General features: G+C 33.4%; 1 protein-coding gene across 4 annotated transcripts in view; it reads left to right on the top strand.

Moving 5' to 3' along the window:
* LOC135195013 (prostatic acid phosphatase-like) overlaps positions 1-14,941 on the top strand; it is a 113,065-nt gene extending 98,124 nt beyond the window's left edge. For all 4 annotated transcript variants that reach the window (XM_064221288.1, XM_064221287.1, XM_064221285.1 and 1 more), the window contains exons 7-8: positions 1,081-1,270; positions 8,662-14,941. In XM_064221288.1, coding sequence (XP_064077358.1) covers positions 1,081-1,270; positions 8,662-8,780 — 309 coding nt within the window. In that variant the 3' untranslated portion in view covers positions 8,781-14,941. The remainder of the gene's footprint in view (positions 1-1,080; positions 1,271-8,661) is intronic.
* The last annotated feature ends 6,748 nt before the right edge of the window (positions 14,942-21,689 follow it).

The raw sequence follows: 21,689 nt of genomic DNA, 5'->3' as shown, positions 1-21,689 counted from the left end.
GAATATCGAGTAATGGGACATACGCTTAAATTATCCTGTGTTCTTGGCAGATCCTACAGCTCTCAGTAAATAGTCTGGTGCTTTGACAATTTGATTTCACCTCACTTAAACAGATGGTTTTACCTCACTTGAACTGAGATTCAGACAATATTAAGTATTTGGTTAATTGTGAAACAAATGTCATTTTTTGTTAAACTTCCTTCATATAAATCAGTAGCTCTCAGCTTGGGGGTGCACCCCTCTAGGTGGCCGTCGGCTATTTCTAGGGCACGAGCCCTAGAGGAATATAAAAAATTCTCTAATTACATATGTTATTCTCTTCACAAGAGTGAGGAACTAATATTCAGAAGTTTATGAAAAAATGCAAAAGTATTGCCTTATAATGTTAGTTTTCTATAGTCTACTACTCTAGTTAGACTTGTTGGGCTTAACATGTTTTGTAATTGTTTACCGCCTTCCCTAATCCTCAAAACCCCTTTTCTTTCTTTCTTTCTTTTCTTTAAATCTGGGAGGGAATTTTGCTTATAGATACCAAGCCAGGGGGTGCCAGTTGTGGAGGGAAGGACTAACTCTTAGAGGAGGCGTGGTAATAAAAAAGTTAAGTACCACTGATATGAACTCATTGACTTGTACAATTTTTCTCCTCCTTTCCCCATATTCTCACTGTCAAAGGTATGAAAAATAGTGAGGCTGGTTTGACAGCCAAGAACTGAGGACCTACCTTGCTTGCACAGTATTCACAAACCAAAAGTAGTTGTTGTTTAAGGAATTTTTGTCAGGGAAAATTTGAGACAAATGAAATGGGCACTATAAGTAATTAGTTTGTATGAAATACAACTTGTTTGCAAAAAATCCACATCTAACATGTTACTTTTATTTCTTTGTATGTTAAGAATTTGAACAATTATGGTTAAAATTTTGATAGGATCATCATCTGGCTTCTACATTACTACATTATCTCTTAAGCATTCAGAGCATGTGTTCACATGATAATATCTGGTATTCAAGAGCTCTTAATAGTTCTTCATAATTTTTGTTGCTGTAGTCTTATAAAGATTTTGCAATATTGAATCTTGACAGATGTTCTTCCGCAATGACACCAAAATAGTGGACCCACCTTTTGCCCTTACGTTACCTGGATGTGAAACTAAATGTCCTCTAGATAAGTGGTTGGAAATTACAAGTAAAGTTGTACCAGATGACTGGGTGGAAGAATGCAAGAGCCATGATGTACCCTATGATTTCCACATGAATGCTGCTACTGTAGCAGGTGAGTGTTTATTTTCTTGGAAGTTAGCAGAATTGACTTTTCTTTGTGGAGTAGATTTACTACTTTGATGCATTAGTTTATTCTTGTGAAGAGGGTTGGAGATTTTAATGTGTTTCAGTATTCGTTTTTCTGTGGTTCTTCTTGAGTCAATTAATTTGTATGGTCTTTTCCAAGATACTGTGCTTATTCAGTGGTCGTCTGTTGATACACATCAGTCTTTTGTTGCATAAAATTATGCTTTTATTTTGATATGTTTATATATGGTAGTGTGAAATGTAACGAACAGGCATTATTGTTTTTATATTATATCTATTTAATAGAGGTTATGCTAGTATATATTGTCATCTTAACTTTTGGAATGTTTGCAAATCTGCCTTTGGGTTAGAGATACTGGCACCACAATTTTTCCCAATATTTGTCTACAATTAGGTCACAATCATGAAAATTTTTTAATGTACTGTGGGTTGTATGGCCATACTAGCTAATGAAAGTTTATTGTTTTCCACTTGATCTCCATTCTTCGGCTTGCGTCCACTACTGTGACGGCAGAATCCAGTGATTCATTATAAGGTTTTGGGTGTGGTAATTTTTATCCTCCATTTATCTAATTTTTACACGAGAGCCATGTTACAAAATTGTTCGTTTTTAATTTTTAACTGTCTAGCTTTATGATAAAATCCTTTATTAGATAACTGTCAAATTTCTACTTATTTACATTTTCAAGAGCAAAATATAATAATTTACCCCCTGTATGTATATACCTCATCCATAGTTCTCAAGTGCACTTTTGAAGGTTTTCTTTTCCTGAATTGCAACCTATAGCCTTGGAGTGTAATTTTGTCTATTATTTCATTTGAATATAGAAATGCTGTATATCATGGTTTACAGGGCATTATTTGAAAGGATGGTTGATACCCTTGAAATTGAGGCCTAAGTACAAGGAAAGCTCGTAGAATGAGTTCAGGCCATACATGTTGGAGAGGTTACCTTGTAAGGATAGTACAGTATATATTCCCAATAGCTTATATGTTGGAGTCTTTGATGAACAGTTTTTATTTATTGTATTTTTTTAGTGATGTATTGATGGTAATCATATGGTTAGAATTAATGAAACTTTACAGTAGAAAGCTGTTGACAAAATGAAAGGTGTGTGGTTCCTTTGTTCACTAAATGTATATTAGGAACAAAGTTGATCCTTCCTCAGGGACTTGATATTAACATGGATGAGAGAAAGATCATGGCTCATTAGATGTACAATCTGAATGCATTTGCTAGATGAATATCTGTCTGCTCAGTCATTACATGTGAATAACTGTTGTGGATTTATTTTTTTAAGTCCCGGAATAAGTGCATTACATATCTGATTGCTTTGACTAGATATAAGCAAGAAAACTTTATTCCAATCAGTATTTCGTTGAAATCTCGATACGGTGTACATTCACGGGTCATGCCATCTTAAGTACATTTGTTCCTGTGTTTCGTGATATACAGTGCATATTGTTTTGTATAGTGTTTTTCAACCATTTTCTTTTTAAGTTTTGTTTGTGAATTTTTCTAAGTGTTCCATTCTGCATGACCCATTCTTCAACATTTTAAGTTTTGCACTGTGATCAAATGCTGACAATATCTTAAGTACTAAACTATTAGAAGAATAAATATTTGCAATACGTACATGTAAATCTCAGAGGTTTAGGCCAACCAGTTTAGTTGGGAACTGATAACTGCTTTGCAGGAATGGTATCTATAGAATTTTATAGATAATTCATCCTTAACAGGATTTGTAAATTACTTTGGAGTAATGGTAACTATAGAATTTATAGGTAATTCATCCACTAGAATTTATAGGTAAATTTATCCTTAATAGGATTTGTAAATTACTTTGGAAGAATGGTAACTATAGAATTTATATATAGCTCATCCTTAATAGGATTTGTAAATTATGTGGCATGGTGCTATAAATCTAAACAATTTTTATTTTTAGAAGTTAGCATATTTTGATTTTGAATGGGTTTAAATGTATTTGTCTGTCTATGACTGAAATTTTGTAAAATAAAGAGAGTTTTTCTTTTTCTATCCTAGCTTTAGTGAAAGTTCTACCTTCTTTTAACTTTTTTTTGTCAGTACTGTGTTACTTTTCTCATTTTCACCAGGTCCTTTTTATGATCTTTATTATTAGAAATATTTGTTGGTTAAAGTTGGAGAGTGAATGGATAGTGGATAGCTCTTTACGTAATTGTATGCTGAATGTAACTACGTACTACTGAAGGTGATGAAGAATTTAGACAATAATATATTAGAATTCACATACTTGAGTTGACTTCATATTGCTGTGTGGGCTGCATATGATAACTGCATGTAGATGAGTCTGTGGTTTCTGTTTCTATCTTTGGAAGATGCTTCCTAAGAGATTTAAGTATTTGTATTTCAGAATATGGATAAATCCCTTAACCACTGTTGCTTAATTATCTTAAAGTCCTGGAAAAAGAATGCATTCCTTGAAGATAAGAGCATTGCAAGGCTTGTATGACCTGTTGCCAAAAAGAAAATCGTTCATGAGATTGAGAAGTTGCAATAAGTACCCAGATGGCCATCTTTTTAATAAGATAACAATGATGATGATAAACATTAATAAAGACACAAGAGCTGAATACTAGAAATGCCGGGGGACAACAAAATTAACTGTACATTAACTAATATGGTGAGTATTTTGATTGACATTTATATTTAATGCATTGTTTTTATTTTGTCATCAAGGTAAGGTTTGTGCTGTATGTAATAATTTTTTAATCAGTGTGTGTGTGAAGGTAGTTATGAGAGTATTCTCTCTCTCTCTCTCTCTCTCTCTCTCTCTCTCTCTCTCTCTCTCTCTCTCTCTCTCTCTCTCTCTCTGGAACATTTTTTATTGACATAAAGTTACTGCCAAGCATTATTGTACTTGATACAGTAATGTATGTTACATATGTACATGAACATCACATTATAAAACACCACACAGACTGTGGTCTCCCTCTCTATATGTGTGTGTGTGTGTGTGTGTAAGTACACATGTGGTTCACATTAAGATAAACTCTGCACTTACGGTGGTTTCCTCTCTCTCTCCTCTCTCTCTCTCTCTCTCTCTCTCTCTCTCTCTCTCTTCTCTCTCTGTGGTATATTATTTTATTGACATTTATTGTTACATCAATATTTTTTCCGTGCATATACATTTGGTTAAATGTATGTGCACTCATTGCTTAAAAGTAAACAATGCACTTTCTGTTTGTTCTCTTTCTCTCCGCATTCTTTCTGTTATTTTGTTCTCTCTCTCTCTCTCTGCCATTTTCTTTATAAGGATAAAAAGACAAGACATCAAATTCTTCATTGAAAAAAATTGATAAGATTAGGAAAAGGAAACCAAATGCACAGTAAATGCATGTGTACATGCATACTTGTGCATTTACACATGCACTCATACACTTACTGAAAAATGTATGATGACATTATAGAATGGTATTAGGTATAATTCCATTCTTCAGTAAATAAATATTCATAAAAGCAATATGAAGAGAGAGAGAGAGAGAGAGAGAGACAGTAAATTATGTTAAAACAGATTTTAATTGTTTCTATTTTACGAGTATATTGCATGAATTTTGTGTATTTTACACATCTTGTATGCATATTCAGTTCGGCAGATAGAACTACTGCAGTCAGTTATGTTAAGCCATACTGTACAGATCTCAATTTTTAAAAGCAATTTATTTTGAAGATATTTCTCTGAAATTAAATAAGTAAATTAATATTTTAAAAAGTGAAAATTACAAAATGCAATCAGGGTAGGCTGTTTACTGTACTTTGTACTATGGCTATATGGCTTTATAGCTCCAGCGCTTGGCTGTGCCAAAAATATTATAATCTAATCTAATCTATATGGCTTTATACTAGAAGCAAAGGTAATTGCTCCTGGATACTGTATTGTGTAGGATCTGTGCAAACTTCATTACTTTTTGGATTTTGTCACCACCTGTGAGGCCCAGGTGTCCCCCCCCACCCCACCCCAACTAACTTACATTTAAGTGCTATTGTATTTTAGTATAACAGGTATTTTCACTCTGCCTCAACTGATCCTCAGTTTAAGGGAACATTATTTGCTGGCAGAAGTAAAATTGCATTATGTTGAAAGGGTTTACTTACAAATTGTACTATAACAAGAATGTTGTAATCTTACTTGTTCATGTGGTAATTTAAATGGTAACACAATTGCAGAATGTTCTAAGTTTGAATTATTCTATTTTCATTTTGTTCTGTGTGGGATATCATGTTCATGTCATGCTTTTACAAAGTGTAATTGTTATAGAATTGTGCATGGTTTCCTTTTCGGATACTTAATATTGTGAATATTAGTTTTCCTATATTTGAGATGAAATAATATTGTGAATATTAGTTTTCCTTTATTTGAGATGAAAGAATTTTGCTGCACAAGCCTACATCCAGTACTGTAATAGTTTTAAAATTCTGCACCATCTGTACCCCCATCCATTTGCACACACTGACACACACACTTTTGGCACAGAAAATTTCTGGCAAAACACAGCTGGGCAGTTTATACACTTATTTGTTACTTGGTAATCTGTTCAGGTTTTTAGATTGCTGGTATGTTACCGGCAGAAAAGTCTATTAAATACTGAATTAATGAACTTAAAAAACAAAGCATTTTAAAAATAAAATAAAAGAGCTGAAAAAATTACTAATTAGTATGCTGTATATATACCAGCCAAAGCCTTCTTCCCAGTGCGTTAAGGCATTCCAATGCACACAGTACACCAACAAAACTCAAGCCATCAACTCACGAAAGTGTTGCAATCTTATATTTTTTCCTCCAGAATTTTGTGATAGTATGTCTTTGAGGTTGGAGTGTCTTCATACGTGGAAATATGGCGTGTTTTGTGATTTATTTTTAGATAAGGTAAAGGCTTAATTTTTTAAGAGCAACCAATGTTAAGATGTGAAATTCCTCATATCAAAAGGAATGGTACACTTGTCTTATTTTTGGGTTGGTCACTTGTTTAAGAATGGAAATTTGATGAGTAGTCCATATGATCTAGTCCCAGTATGTACAGACTTCACAGTGACACTGACAGCTAGAAACTTTTTTGTGTGAATGTCCAAGATATGTATAATCAACAACAAAGTCAAGCTTTGGAAAAAAATAAAGAAGTTTTGTCAGATTGTTAATTTTCAATCAACTCTGTTATAAAATTTTTTTTAGGAGCTGTAATTTACAATCTAAACATTATCATTACTAAAGACAAAACCTTTCAGCCAGCCCTGTGAGAGCTAAATACATACATAAGCTCAGTGGTCTTGTTGAATTAGTTAATAATAATGATTATAAAAACAAACCCATTTAGCCATCCCAGTGAGAATATTTTTCGAATGGTATTGTTAAACCAATAAGGATGATAATCCAACTTTTGTATTTAACACATAAACAAATCCCATATGCATTTTACTGTTTTGTCAGTGATAATTTTTTCAAGATCATACTCTGAGCAAGCACGTCTTGAAGATGGCCATGCAACTTGAAGCCCTTTATGCACGTTTTATGCTTTGTGATAAGCTGATGACCTGACATCAAGGTACCATAAGAAACATTGAATGCTGTATCATCAGTGAGGGTCTCTTCAGAAATGCTTGGATACCAGTCTGTATTATAAACTCTTGTTGAAGGTGGTTATTTTTGTTAAGATATTGGGGAAATCAGCATTTGAGACTATGTGGAAGAGGGTTTACATTCCTGAGGTAGTAGATTGGAAGGGTTTCATCTGGATTTCTGCTTGTCCACATGGTAAAATTAACCAGACAGTTACAAAAGCAAGGATGAGTAGTGGTCCACCAAGTGTTACAGCTCCATACCTTACTTATTAGGTGGAGAGTAGTATGTTTTGTTATTCAGTTTGTAGCAGTGCTGGCTCACTAATGATTGCAAGCATCAGGTCAGAGGACCATTATAGGTCCCTGATTTTATTTTTAGGTCATTGGATGTATTCAGTCCACAGTTGAATGCCCATGTAATGTTTTTATATACTGTGAATTGCTTTTGGAAAATATATAATTTTACATGTTAGTTACCTGTATACAAAGTATTTTATTGGTTCAAATTCAGAGTTTGAGGTTAATGATGCCAATTCTGTAATGGCATACCGAATTTTGAGGAATTATCGAATTTTAGTTATCACCAGTTTTAATGATGCTAGTTCCTTAAGGACATGCTGAATTTCGAGGAATTATCGAATTTTAGTTATTACCAGTTTTCAAGAATTTTTATGTCTAAATAAAAATACTATCCTGAATCATTAATGATAAAAAAAGGTGTTTATGTAGATTGGTTTATATTGACAATTGTGTTTTCGCTTGTATGGCAAAGTGAATGACAAACTAAAAAACTTGTAAAAAACATCTGTATGACTAATTCTGGATAGATGCAAGTGGGAAAAAACATCTGTATGACTAATTCTGGATAGATGCAAGTGAGTTATGAACTGTTTTATGTGTAAATAATTGTATCTTACAGTGTTATTGGTTAAAATTTTTTTAGATTGGTTCATGACTGTGAACGACAAATTGTTAGCGTTAGAGAAAACGGGTTAAATATACGTAATAATATAGAGATAACTCACTCAAAATGTTCTGAGAGTGTCAAGATTCTTGAAAGTCCAAAAGTTTCTTTGTTTTGCTGTTTTCTGAAAACTTACTATTTTCAATACAGCATGTAATATAACTATACGTACATCTTTATTTTGGCTTTAGGAAAATAATTTTTTAGAGTAACATAATTTTGCAGATTTTGAAAAAATTATGTTAGGATTTTTTTTACTATAAGAAAAATAAACCTAGAGGTCGAATTTCTAAATTTCCCCAAGAGGGAATTTTCAGTATTACTAGTTGTAGAATAAATGGTAAAAATTTGAAGTATATCCCTTCAATCATAAGGTAGAAATAATTTATTTCATAATCGGGCCTTATGGCGTTGGCACTCAGTTTTAGCATTAAAATATACAAATGAATGCATGCAGTATAGTTATTGTTCTAATTATTGTATGATTATTTTAGTCATTTGAGAGAAGAGTGTTAGATAAACATGGGAAGTACTATGTTCCATATTCTTGCAAGGATTATTTCAGTCATTTGATAGAAGAGTGTTAGATAAACATGGGAATTACTGTGTTCCATATTCTTGCAAGGTTTTGCTAAGTTAGGTTTTATCTATATAGTGTTGTACATAACATTTTCAAATGTTAACTCAGCAGAACAGTAATTGAAGAAAGTTACCATTTGGAAATTTGTTAGCTCAGAGTACTGTTTTAAGGACCAAACGTCATTTACTAATGTCTAATGGTACCTCTTCTCTACAGTGTTGGCTGTTGCCCTCATCTTCGCATCACTGTTCTTAGGATTGTGCATATACAACGTCATCCAGTGGAGGCAACGAACAAACTTCCATTACCAGGCAATTCCTGCTCACTCGCCATGATGTTTTATGAGGCCTTCGTATATTTTTAGATACCTAGTAAATAAAATTAGACATGCAATTTTAAAGTTTGTACACAGGAAAGAATTATATTTTTAAGTAACTTTTTTTAAAAGGAGAATTCTAATCTAGTTTTCAGGCTTTTATAAGACTTAATTTTATATTGTAATGTATTTGTACCAAATGTTATACTGATCAGAGTTTTATTGCTTGAAGGTTTTTGTCCTTGGCTTGATGCCAGGTTTAGTGGGTTTTCTTAGTGACCCAGGAGGTCATTCATTTTTATTTTTAGCTGTAAGTCTACCAATGGTGAGTTGTGTAAGGTGTTGAAATGTTTGGAAGGGAAAGCCTTTGTGTTGATGGAAGGGAAAGCCTTTGTTGTTGATAAGCAAAAGTCAACTAAAAATTCCATCCACATTGGGAAGAGTTGTAATTACACAGTTGTCTTTGTAGTGATATGAAATGAGAAAGTGGATTAATCCTGGAATTATTTGTGATGATGACTATTCTGTAAACTGATTTTGACTTGAAATTTGATATTTGAATGAAATTGAATGGTGTTCTGAGTAAATTAAAGTTTAATGTTTTGTGTGCTGAAGAGATTGATATTTAAAATAGGATGCATATTACTCAGTTCTTCCTATGCTCATTATAATTTTGTAGGTGTAATTGGATAAAAGTTTCAATATTTTGAGCAAATGCCATTTTGAACTTCATTTATGGTAAGCCATGCACTTTTAAATATTTTTATAATTTAATTTTTATGAGTAAAAACAGTTTGACACTTGTCTTGGTTGGTTGCTGGGTAATGTTGTTTGTAAGATGATTCAAGATGTTTATCATAATGTAAATTGAGACACAGTTGCTTCTCTGATCAGATCAACTCATATAAGGTTTTTAAAGATATAGCAAGGATAGAAGTTACTTTGTAGTAAAAGTATGAAATGTTTTAAATATTTTGAGTTCAAGAAGTTGATGTATGATGTATAGTTGTATGTTGTCACATTTGAATTTTTTTTAAAAGTGCCCCTCAGTTTTGGGTTTCCTACTGAGCATTTGAGGTCGCAAAATCATTCACTAGTTTATCAGATGCTTTTAGAGTTTCTGTAATTTTATGATCTCCCTAAAACTAGTTTTATTTTGGTATCAGGGTACTTCTTATGCATAAAGAATATAGGTAATTTTATAACTAAAATATTTACATTTGGTACTTTTATCTACAGGAGTTCTCGACATATTTTGTTCCAGGTAGGATTTGACACTTTGTGCAAGACATTAAATACAGTTAAGAGGGACTTGAAGGAATGAAAAGCCCAATTGTAGGAAGATTGTACATTTCAAAGTTTTGGCTGAATTTTTATACAGGAATGCTTTCTGTTGTTTTAAGATTGCATCAGCTGCAAATAGTATAGTTAATATTTGCATAGAGATCATAGTCGGAAACTATGAAAGAAAATAATTTTTGTGATATTTAGAAATACTACTGTGGTGGTAATGATTTTAAGTTATTTAACCAAACTGCTGACCTATATGTTAAAGTTTTTGAGGTGGTTGGGTTAAAGAAATTATTAGTCTTTGAATTTCAGTCTATCCAGTTATATAGTTTCTGTGAAGTACTAGATGGAATCTAATTAATCTTCTCTTCTGTAATAACACCCCTCTATTCAGCTGTATGAGGGTTAGGACATTTAGGTCAGCAGTCTGGTTAAGGTATTTTTTATAATGAACTTGAGAGAGCTGGTTAGGAAGGGAAGTCATGAAACTAGGTAGCACTAACCCGTTCAGTGACATTGGAATGAGTGACAGTTTGATCTTTAATGAGTAACAGGGATAGAATTAGGGTTTGATGGTACCATGTTAGAATTAGTTTTGTTCATGTAAAGTTGAAACCAAGATCAATTTAAAGTGAGATTTTGTCCAGAATCATTGACTAGTGTTTTATATTGCTTTGCACAATTACGCTCCATTTAAGATGTAAATATTTTGGAGTGATTTGTTGTAAGAAATAAGTATATAATACCAAATTCCTCTGGTGATAGGACTTTTTCAATGAGACCAACTTGTACTTTTTTGGAAGTGTGCTTCAATTCACCACATTAGTGAAAAGATTTGTTGTAGAAGTCTGTCTGTGTGTTTGTAATATATGTATATCCAGTAGTAAGTAGCTTAGCACAATAGGAGAACACAGATATTGGACAGATGGACAATTTTAACTAATAAATGGTTGTGTTTAATGGTTTACGATCTCAAGTAATGGATAACAGTAACTTACATAGCATCATGAAGTGTATCAACTTGTCAGTGGTTGTCAATCTTATTGCTCTTCTTGGATCCAGGGTCAGTTATGATCACAGTTCCTATCATTATTATCCATAGAGATGCTGTTTATGTACAGGTAAAAGAATACTAAGATACGATGTCATACAGCTAAGCTCAGAATGATTAAAATATTTATTAAAATGAGTTTGTTGGTTGTGCCTTGTCTGACTCTGGAATTTCATTAGCTCATTTTTTTCTGTATTCATTTCCTTATCCATATTCAGTTAGATTTTCGATAGTTCCCTATTGCCACCATTACAGAGTAGATGCAAATTGACCATCAGTAATATAGTAATATTTGCAAGTCATTTTCAAGTAGTTCTATCTCTTTAATGACAGTGTTGAGCTCAAATTAAGCAGTTTTATGTAGGACATGAAATGACTGTGGGCTCTTAAGCTGTATGTGGATTTTTTGTGGTAGTCTTGAAACTGCAGGTTTGTAAGGCTTAGAGAACAGTGATGTCCACACATTGGATTGGTTTGTTTTTTTTTACTTGTAACTTCTACTATTTTTGGTATCTTGGTTTGCGATTGTAAGTGATGCCTGAGTTTTGGGAATAATGCTTTTCACTAAGGTAATCTTAGTTTCTGGAATAGCAAAGACTTTTTGCAATGAGTTAGATTTCATCAAATAAAATTATCATTGCTACACTTAACCTAAGAAAAATAATTTAGTAAATTGTCCCTTTGCCAACTTCCCTTAAATTACTCCTTAAAAAGTATCTTTTGAGTAATAAAGTAGGATTAAAGTCATTTATTCATTGTACTGGTGTATTTGTTATTGTGAAAATAATAGGAATTGGAATCATACACGGTATTACAGTGGTAACAACAACACTTCAGAAATTGCCATTGCTTAAGGCAGCACGTTTGGAGGTCTGTGCACTGGGATTCAAGCGATATTTGACAACCCTTGATGTGTAGGTCTTTTTTTTTTATATTCTGCTAAAGGAAGGCATAGTTAATTTTAAGGTTTACGAAATATACCAAAGAATATGTTGCATCATTGTTGCAAAGGTAAACCATCATAATTAAGATCTTAATCTGACTGGAGGGATCAAACATGTCTTAGGGTCTACACTGTTTTTTTTTTGTATCTCATGGGACAACATTCCTGTGGTACATTGTCTTCATTTCATATGTTAACTGCTCTAGTGTTAAGATATTCTGCTGTCACTAGTTTCTTTGTTGCCATGAAATCCTGTTGAAATATGGGTGTTGTCATGGTTATATGTGGCAATTTTCTTAGTTTTTCCACAATTTTTCCATGTTGTTTATTGGTAGTGTCATGAATCAGTGTTGCCTCTATTAATTGGTAGTAGTTGTTCCTTTCTGCAGTCGTTTTGTATTTATATATTTTGAGATTATTATATTTAGGTTATGAAATTATCGTTATTTTTAGTCACTAGGTAATCCTTAGTAGCTTTATAGAATAAGGGGAGAGGCTGTCAAACTTTACTGATGAACAAAGATTACGAGTTAACTTTTAAGTTATTTATGTATTTTTAGCTGATTTTAAAAAATTCAAATAAGTTTTTAAAGTTTGGGGCTGAAAAAAGCAGATTTTATTTGTGGAAAAGAATTGATCGTTATTTTCTGTGGTATTCACAGGTCAGAAATAAAATCCTTGATTTTTCCTGCATAGCAGGAACCATTCCTGAAGCAATTGCTAAATGGAATTAAACTATGGGGAAAAGTTTTTATCCCATCTTATAATTGAACACTTCTTATTTGGAAATTGCAATAAATTTGTGGATATTGGTGTATATGATTGGTAAGTTTGCTCTTAAACATAAATCTGTGAACTGTCACAAACTAAATCTATTGTAATTGAAGGAGCTAAGATTGAAGGTTGTACATGCAAGTACACATAACTGCTGAAATCTGATAGTTAAAGGATGTTGGTTTCATTATCTATGATTGCCTTCAGGATGTTAAATTGACTGAGATAGTGGGTTGTATTTATTCTTAGACTTGTTACTAGTTCACCCTCTTTTTTTTTTATTGGGTAGCTTGGGCATTGTGTTCAGATATGTATGATTAGTAATATGATGGTTGTAAGTTTTTTATTTTGAAAATTTGTGCAAATAATGAAATTGTTTTATTTTGTGGTTTTTGCTGAATATGGGATTCTGCAAGGATTGATGAATAATTCTTTTGTGTAGGAGAGTTTTTGTCACCTAAATCCGAGTAAAGTTGGATTCCTTGTGTGTATGCATAAAGATTTAAAACTGAGCGGCAAGCTGTACCCCATTTGGTTTGCTAAATTATTGTCAGTTTTGTCCATGAGTATATTTTCAGTTAATGATTTAACGAGCTTGCAGTGTTCAGTCTCATAGTGCCAAATGATGGATGAAATAATGTAATAAGAAAAAATTAGGAAATGATTATTATTATTATTAATATTATTACTCATTAGATGAGATTCAAATATGGTTTATGCACACAAATGGATGTTTTTTAGTATTGGTTGTGAAGTAAAAAGTTGCAGAGGCAAAATTCTGTCAGTAAAGTCTGTGTTAGTGTTTTTTTGATGGACCTTTTGAGTGTTCCAGCTTCTTTTGTGTTATATTCCTGGCTTTCCTGTATCATTTAACAGTCTTCCCATATTTTGTGAAGTTATTGTAAAACTTAAAAAAAAGAATATATTCAGCAAGTTGTATAAGTTTTTGTTTTCATATGACTTCCAGGATTTTGTGTGGCAATTTTGGTGATGGAAATGGCCATGTATAAGATTCATGCTTTTTAGAATTGTTGGGTGTTATTTTTCTAAAAAGTGGCACTGTAATAATGTGTTCTGTAATATTGGAATACTGTAATAATGTGTTCTGTAATATTGGAATACTTATTTGCTCATTGTGGGAAAGGAGAGTAGTCATTGCTCATTTTGGTATAGCTTTATTACATGGATATTTAGTATGTAAAACTGTTGTGGATATTTTTGTGCACTGAAAATCCCATTAAGGCATTAAGTTGTACAGTGTATTATTTTCATGGGATGGGAAGTGCAAATCAGCAAGCCAGTTGATTAGGCTTAATCAGTATAATATTTTTAGTCTTTTGGTTGTATGAGAACATTAAAAAGATGTCCAAGGGTGCATGCACTATTGAAAACTTTTGGTGTGGGGTGTATGGGTCAAGTGGTGACATTTTGTAAGTTATATTGATTAGTAATAATTAATGAAAATTGTATAATTATATCTTGAGCATTCTAACATCATAATTTCTAAAATATTTGCTTATTGATTTGTGCTTGATGTCTCATACTGTAGAATTTGTTAAACAATGTATTGAGGAATTATATTTTATTTGTTGTTATTTAAACAGTACACTGGTGTGTGTTGATTTTTTAAAAGGATGTCATGATATTGAACCAAGATGAATTTAACAAGCCAGATATGATGTCAAGAAGAAAATTAGAAAAATCCTTTTGCATTCTGTGCCATGGTTGCATCAGTTTAAAAACTGAAAGCCAAAGAAGGTAAGGTTTTTACAGTAACTGTAATATTGAAAGTAAAGATATTTGCAGTTGCAAAACTTAGATGTCAATTTATATTACAGTACAATAGTTCTCATGGCATGATAGATTATAAATTAATTTCTCCTGATGTGCTTAACATGTTTGACTTAGTTTTCAGTGATAAAGTTCTTTAGTTTTTCAGTATGCTAAAGTGTGAATCGGAAGACTATAGTACCTATTTTTGTAGTCAGAAAATTTAAAGGTCATTGATGATGTTTTGAAAACTCAAACTTCTTAAGTAGGTTTGCTCAATTCTTAATACGTATTCTTTAAATTTTGTAATTCAAAATTTCTTCCATAAACAGTAAAGTCTGCCAGAATGGAATTTCTTTCATTATCCCACTAGTTAGTTTGTTTTACCACTATAAATCTGAAAGCTTGAAAAGTTTTTAATGGTTGATTGTGTTTATGGGGATTTACACTTAAACAATATAGCTGTACAATTTGCATGTATAGTTTGCCTTGTTTTGCCACTGTGACTATGTGGTGTTGTGTAATGATTGAATATTTGTTTTTGCAGTTGTCATTTGTTTGTATGCATTTGAAGGACAGATGTGTGTAAAACTTTGAATTCGAAATGGGGTTTTAGGTTTGAATGGTTGTCTGCGAGAGAGTGGTCTTATACATCTTGTAAAGGTCATTTATGAGAAAGTTTGAAAGACAGTGATATTTAGCATTTAATTAAGATTCATTACTTATACATGATAACTCGGCTGTATAAATTAGATCACCAGGACAGCAGTAAATTCCTTTTAATAGTGATACTAGATATTTATTGTTACCTGCAAGTAGATTATGATGTTGAAACATTACAGAAAGTAAGATAATAGATGAATGTCAAAATGATATATTAATGTCAAAATGATATAAGAAACTTCCTTACAAAGAAAATCTATACTTTTACGTAATATTTGCCCTTATAAAGACACTTGATGTAAACATGGTAGTAAAACCATCATGTCTGAGAAATAAAAAATAATAGGAAAAAGGCTTAGACGCAATAGTGAATGCATATGTAAGGACAAGTTACCAATTGAGTTCAGCTGAGTAATTGGAGGGATCACCACTGACAGATGCACTGATATGATATCAGATTTTTTTCCAGTTGACTGAAATTTATGGAGATATGATTAGGGACTTGGTGATTTATGTCTTACCCTAGGCTTCAGGAGGGCAACTGTGAACCAGGTGACATGTCTTGTGCATCCTTGATTTATCCTATTCATGTAATGGGTTTATCTTTGCTTTTGCAGAGCTGTTGATGCTGGTTTGTGAGGATCTATGAGCTGCTTAGTGGACACATCCAAAGGTTATCAGGATTGTATGCTTATATTATTTCCAGCTTCCAATTCAAATTTGGTATGAATATTGGGTTACTCAAATTCTAGTGAAAACTTTCTCTTTACACATTTGTGAAGGTTGTTTTTACAGGAGTCTAGAAATGAGTTTGTAAGTGGGTAAGGGGTAATTCTTTCTGGACTTGTTGGGCTGTCCTAAATGGAGTGAAAATTAAAGAAGGGACAAGATATAATAATGAATTAATCAGAGATAATTAAGTCCTATTTCTAGACTCTCAAAGGATTTAGATATGGAATTTCAGTGCAGAAAGGTGAGGGTAAGAAGGTGACGTACTGTACATGTATTGGCCATTGTATAAATCACACTTTTGCCTAAATATTTACATCCATCCATCTAAGATCTAATATCTTTCATAAGCAACAATCCATTCACCCATAGGGTGTCACTAGTGTTGTCAGTGTATCTCTGTGGTGCACTGTAGGTTCTTTACAATTTGTTTTCGTCCCCTAGTTGCATTTCATTCCCTTTTACTGTACCTCCTTCCATATTCTCTTTCTTCCCTCTTACTTTCCACCCTATCCTAACAATTGATTCATACTGCAACTGCAAGGTTTTCCTCCTGTTACATCTTTCAAACCTTTAACTGCCAATCTCTGTTTCAGCACTGAATGATCTCATAGGTCCCAGTGTTGGCCTAAATTCTATATTCAGCTCTACAATCCCTTCAAGCCTGCATTGTCGTTCAGTATGAGGTAGATGAGACGTTATTTATACCCTCATCTTTATTTTTATTATTTAGAATTTGGATGAATCAATGCTCATTGAACAGAATATATCTTGAAGAGGAGGCTACAGTAACTCAAAACTGGATCGTATGAAATTCATGAGAAATTTTTATCTGAATTATTTTTCTTTCATTGTGTATCAATACTGAGACCTATTGTAGTTCCACAGGACATCAATTATGCATACTTTTTAAAAGGTAACTGAACAGAGTACTACATACTGTATCGCAGTAAAAATGTCGCCTTGATGGTTTTTCATAAAACGATACTTTTATTAACATCCTACAATTCAAAGTGGTCTGAACGAAATATGGGTGAAGTTTGTGTTAAACTCATTTTTAAAGACCACAGTTTTGGCGAATGTCACAGCATCAGTAACTTTTACTAAATGGAAACTTGCTATCAGGTAAGTAATATTGTGTCAAATGAAACGGCCATCACTAGAGTCCTAGACTATTTAGAGGAAAAGTTAGCTGAAGATTGTTTCAGCGTCCGAAGATCATAATACCGATATTCATGAGAAAAATAGTACCTAAAGGTGCGAATCAAAATTATTTGACTGCTCCAGCTTCAGAGCTATTATAATTCAATGTAATGGGTGTTGACGTTAGACAATTACTATTGATTTCAAATCTCTGTGCCATTTAGATTAAATAAGGAAAAAGAATTGGAAAAAGATGCAGATCCTTATAAAGATAACGAAAGTGAAGTAGTAAACTTTAATGATTGAATTGCGCCAGAATACATTTCATTAACTCAGTCTAGTATTGCTTCCAATGCCCACAAATCTAAGACGGAAGACCACTGCCGAAATTGGTTCTTATTTCCGGACCAACTTGTTAATTAATTTATGTAGGCTGCATTGCTTGTTTCTACAACACATTTGCACTGTATTATCAGACAACCTATCCAAAGGCTATGGTACCAGAAGACTGTTAACAGATCTGACTGACACTGGCCAGCATCCCTAGTACAACATACTTAAGAATTCTGTCAAATCGGGTAAGCATACTTTTCAAAGAGCCGCATATAGTTATATATACAGCTCTTGACTTTTCAGAACCCGGCAATTCTACAGAAGAGTTCCAAACGGACTGCAAGGAACGTAACCGCGGATATGACATCCACTAGGGATTGGGGCCGTCCAATGTATTTCGCCGTGTTTAGTACTGACCCCTGACGGTTAATTACAGTCGTCCGAATAAATATTACTTAAAATTCTTGTTCAGGAGGTAAAACTGCATAGAAAACTGCAACTGCCATAGTCTAGGCCGCCGCGGAATAATACTAGATATACCCAGAACCTTCACTTTTTAGAGTAGATCGATTTTTCAAATGAATGATTAACCTAGGAATTGCCTCTCAATAAATGAAGGCTATGGCAGCATGACCTGACCAGCAACACTGAAAATGACACTTGTTTTCATATTATATGTATATTGGTTATAAAATCGTTAAAAGGAAACTTTCCAACGCAATTAAGGTATGATAGTTTCTAGTAAACTGAAAAGCACTGAAAAGAGTTTTCGAATATAATCATCGATACAAAGTTATAATTCTGTTTAATATTCTTTCTAACCTCCGGTTGAATGTCATTGGTAATTGCAGATGCAGTTATTAGCATATGTTGTACGAAGTTTTGCATTTTAAAATGTGATCATGTTTATATTTATTTCAATTAAAGCGATCAAACTTGAACTGAGAAAGGTAAATCGAAACATTAATTGATGTTGTAGTACTTGTTAGTTCTGATGGGCATGTAAAGTGATTCTCCACTTTCTAATTAATGTTTTATACGTTGAATTGTTTCTGTGAAGTTTTGCGCGATTTCGTTGTGCTTGTTTCACTAGACATACATCAGAGGTGTCATATTATGTTTCGCTTGTAATAATGGTGTCCTATAAAAAGTAGTTAGGAAGGCGGTAGGCTACATAGTAATTTTGCAAGCTCAGGTCAGGGGACCATAACCTGGGCCTAGCTGAACTCACACTTGCCGTTTAACCCAATCGAAAATGTTGTGCGTGGCTGAGTAATTATCACCACACGTAAGTAGGCTATATCTAGTACGTTATTTTTGTCAGGAATAACATAATTTATTGGTTGGAAATTAGTTCAATGGACAGGAATTAACCTAAAATGCCGTTTTAGGGCCCAAACTTGTGACCTTGGTATAGGTTATTTAGAAGTCACTACGTAATTACTAGTGCCATCCAAAGGTCAGTACCCATGGCAGTGTTGAAAATGTTATGATGAATTTACATTCTTTGACTCCTATGGCCAGTAGGTATTGGGGAGCATTGTGGGAATCTTAGGTTTAGGTGAGGTATAGGTATGTAGGCTATAAGATAAAATGAGAAGTTTATTCGAGACATTTACTGTAGATAATTTTTAAAATTTCCCGTCCTCTGTTTTTACGTTTCTCTGATAGGCTGGTACTATGTAGAGTGACCTTAATTATTAGTATGGTAAACAGAAACATGCAGAGCAACTTAACTTTCCTGACCTATTCAAACCTAACCTAGGGTAATGAAGCCTACATGTCCACTCACCCTAGGACCCCCCCGCCCTTCCCACCAACCTAACACAGAGCTATTGTTGCCCACAGGGTTTCCCCATCATTGTAAGAAATAGGGTTGGGGTCCTACTATGAGATTCAGGGCCTCTGTAACACGGTTTTTTGGACTTTGCTCCTTATCAAAGCATCGGATGTAGCTGAAAGTTGACATATGTATATTTTACAACCACACACAAATTTTGTCAGCATTATCAACAACCTAAACCCCATAGTTTTCATTTTTATAGATTAAAAATGATAGCCGACGCCATGGCCAATGATTACGAGCCAAGAGTCGAAAAACATTCATTACGTAAGCAAGGTAAACACCGTTTTACGAAATGTTGCCCCGCCCATCCGCCAGGCAGAAACTTCATTCACCTTGTTCCATCGGCTCTGAAACCCATAGCAGTCAAGAATGGCTAACAGGATTTGGAATTTTCCCTGTGGTTGCAAAACTGCATTTGTCTTACGACTTGTAACTTTATACAGTCAAGAGAAAGCCCGTGGCCATACTTACTATAGCCTGAATAGGTAATTATTCAGTTTATAGTTTAAATCCAATGTTTATGGTATGATTTGTATTTAGCGTAACGTGATTATAATACTTGTAATGTCATTCAGGATTTTGAACATTTCCATTAACTATTCACTATGCCACCAAGAGAGAGAGAAAGAGAGAGATTGTATGTAATCAGCCTTTATATAATTATTTTTGTTAAAATAAGATTTTTATCCAAAGTAAATACAAGCTTATATTTTTTTCTTCTTCTTCTTTAGGCCGTACGACGTGTTGGATATAAAGACTTTATGAATGGCGGAACGATACATAGATGTGGGTGGGGTGCTAGCGTAGCAATACTACTGTAGTAATAGCAGTAATATACATGAATTAAACGTTTAGGCCAACTGCTGGGATCCTTGAGGATCATTTAGCATTTCTTACAACTGCTCGAGAAAGAGTTTTTATAGTCAGAAGTTAAATTTTCTAATCCAACAATGCCCATGGTAGCCTTCAGTGTTATCCTGAATTATAACGAGGCCAAAGTGGGTGGAGCCTCGTGAAGTCATCATTCTGACGATGATTATTGGTGAAGGTTTAAAGCCAATATACGGTACCGGCCTTTTTTTTTTTTTTTTTCAGTAAATAGGTAGATAGCCAATAAATAAAAATTGCTTGACATTGGATATAGCAGTTATCAAATCAGCTTGTCTACTATGTTTTTTGAAAATTACCAACTATTCCCTACATCTTGTCAATCTGATTGTGACTTATAAAGTAGACTGTAATTTCTTAGGACACTTATTTTGGGAGTTAGACTAATAATCGAAGTGTTTTTGTATTTATTAACATATTTTGTTGGTTTGTTCATTATGATAATTATCAGTGGAGAGGCTTCAGAGTTCATAAAAGTGTACTGCTTTGCTTGTATTTAAATTTGTATGTCATTGTTGCCAGAGGTCTAGCCTTCGTACGTATAGCCAATCATCCATCGAGAAAGAGGGAAGAAATGCTGTCATAAGTAACGTAACGAGTGCGTTCGAAACCTTTTCTCTGAGTAAGTTGGCCCGTCTTCAAAAAAAAGGCCCCTTTAACATTATAAGTACCAAGTTTATTCAACCTACGTAATGAAGAATAGTCAAAATTTATGTGTAGATATAATGTGTATTCTGAATAAGCGTTATATTTATGAAATGCATAGATAAAAAGTTATTGCGAAAAAACCGTGTTACAGAGGCCCTGAATCTCATAGTAGTTGTGGTAATTCCATAGAATAGTTCCACACGGACTGCAAGGAACGTACCCGCGGATACGCCATCCACTAGGGAATGGGGCGTTCAATTATTTCGCCGTGTTTAGTACTGACCCCTGGGGGTTAATTTCAGTCGTCCGAATAAATATTACTTAAAATTCTTGTTCAGGAGGTAAAACTGCAGAGAAAAATCGCAACTGCCAGAGTCTAGGCCGCCGCGGAATAATAATATAGATCTACCCCAGTGGTTGTAATCGGGTACTAAATAAGCATTTATGTCCTAAATGAATGTCAAAGTTATCTAAATCACATAAAAAACTATCAGATATGAATGTAATATCTGCAGAAAAATCATAATTCATATTGATTATAAAATAATCGTTATTGATTGTAAAATATTAATGATTATATAGTAATAACTCTCTTATTGATATATTGGCAAAAAATAATTCTAAATTTGGGGCAGAATGAGATAGCATAGTCTTAATTGTAAAGGTTTTCACATACATGTCCTTTCAGTGGTTAAGTAAGTGAGTTGTTGAACTGAGAAAAAACTTGGAAACATAATCTCATGGGTGTGATGTAACAAGCATAGGACCACGTAATTACATAGTTAAATTTGAAAGAAATGCTTCATATAAGTAGGTATGATATACAGATGAGAAGGTGCTGGATGTAAGG

The sequence above is a fragment of the Macrobrachium nipponense genome, chromosome 15 (genome assembly GCF_015104395.2).
Source record: "Macrobrachium nipponense isolate FS-2020 chromosome 15, ASM1510439v2, whole genome shotgun sequence".
Taxonomy (NCBI): Eukaryota; Metazoa; Arthropoda; class Malacostraca; order Decapoda; family Palaemonidae; genus Macrobrachium; species Macrobrachium nipponense.
The sequence above is the reverse complement of the archived record's forward strand: the minus strand, read 5'-3'. Positions and strand labels throughout refer to the sequence as shown.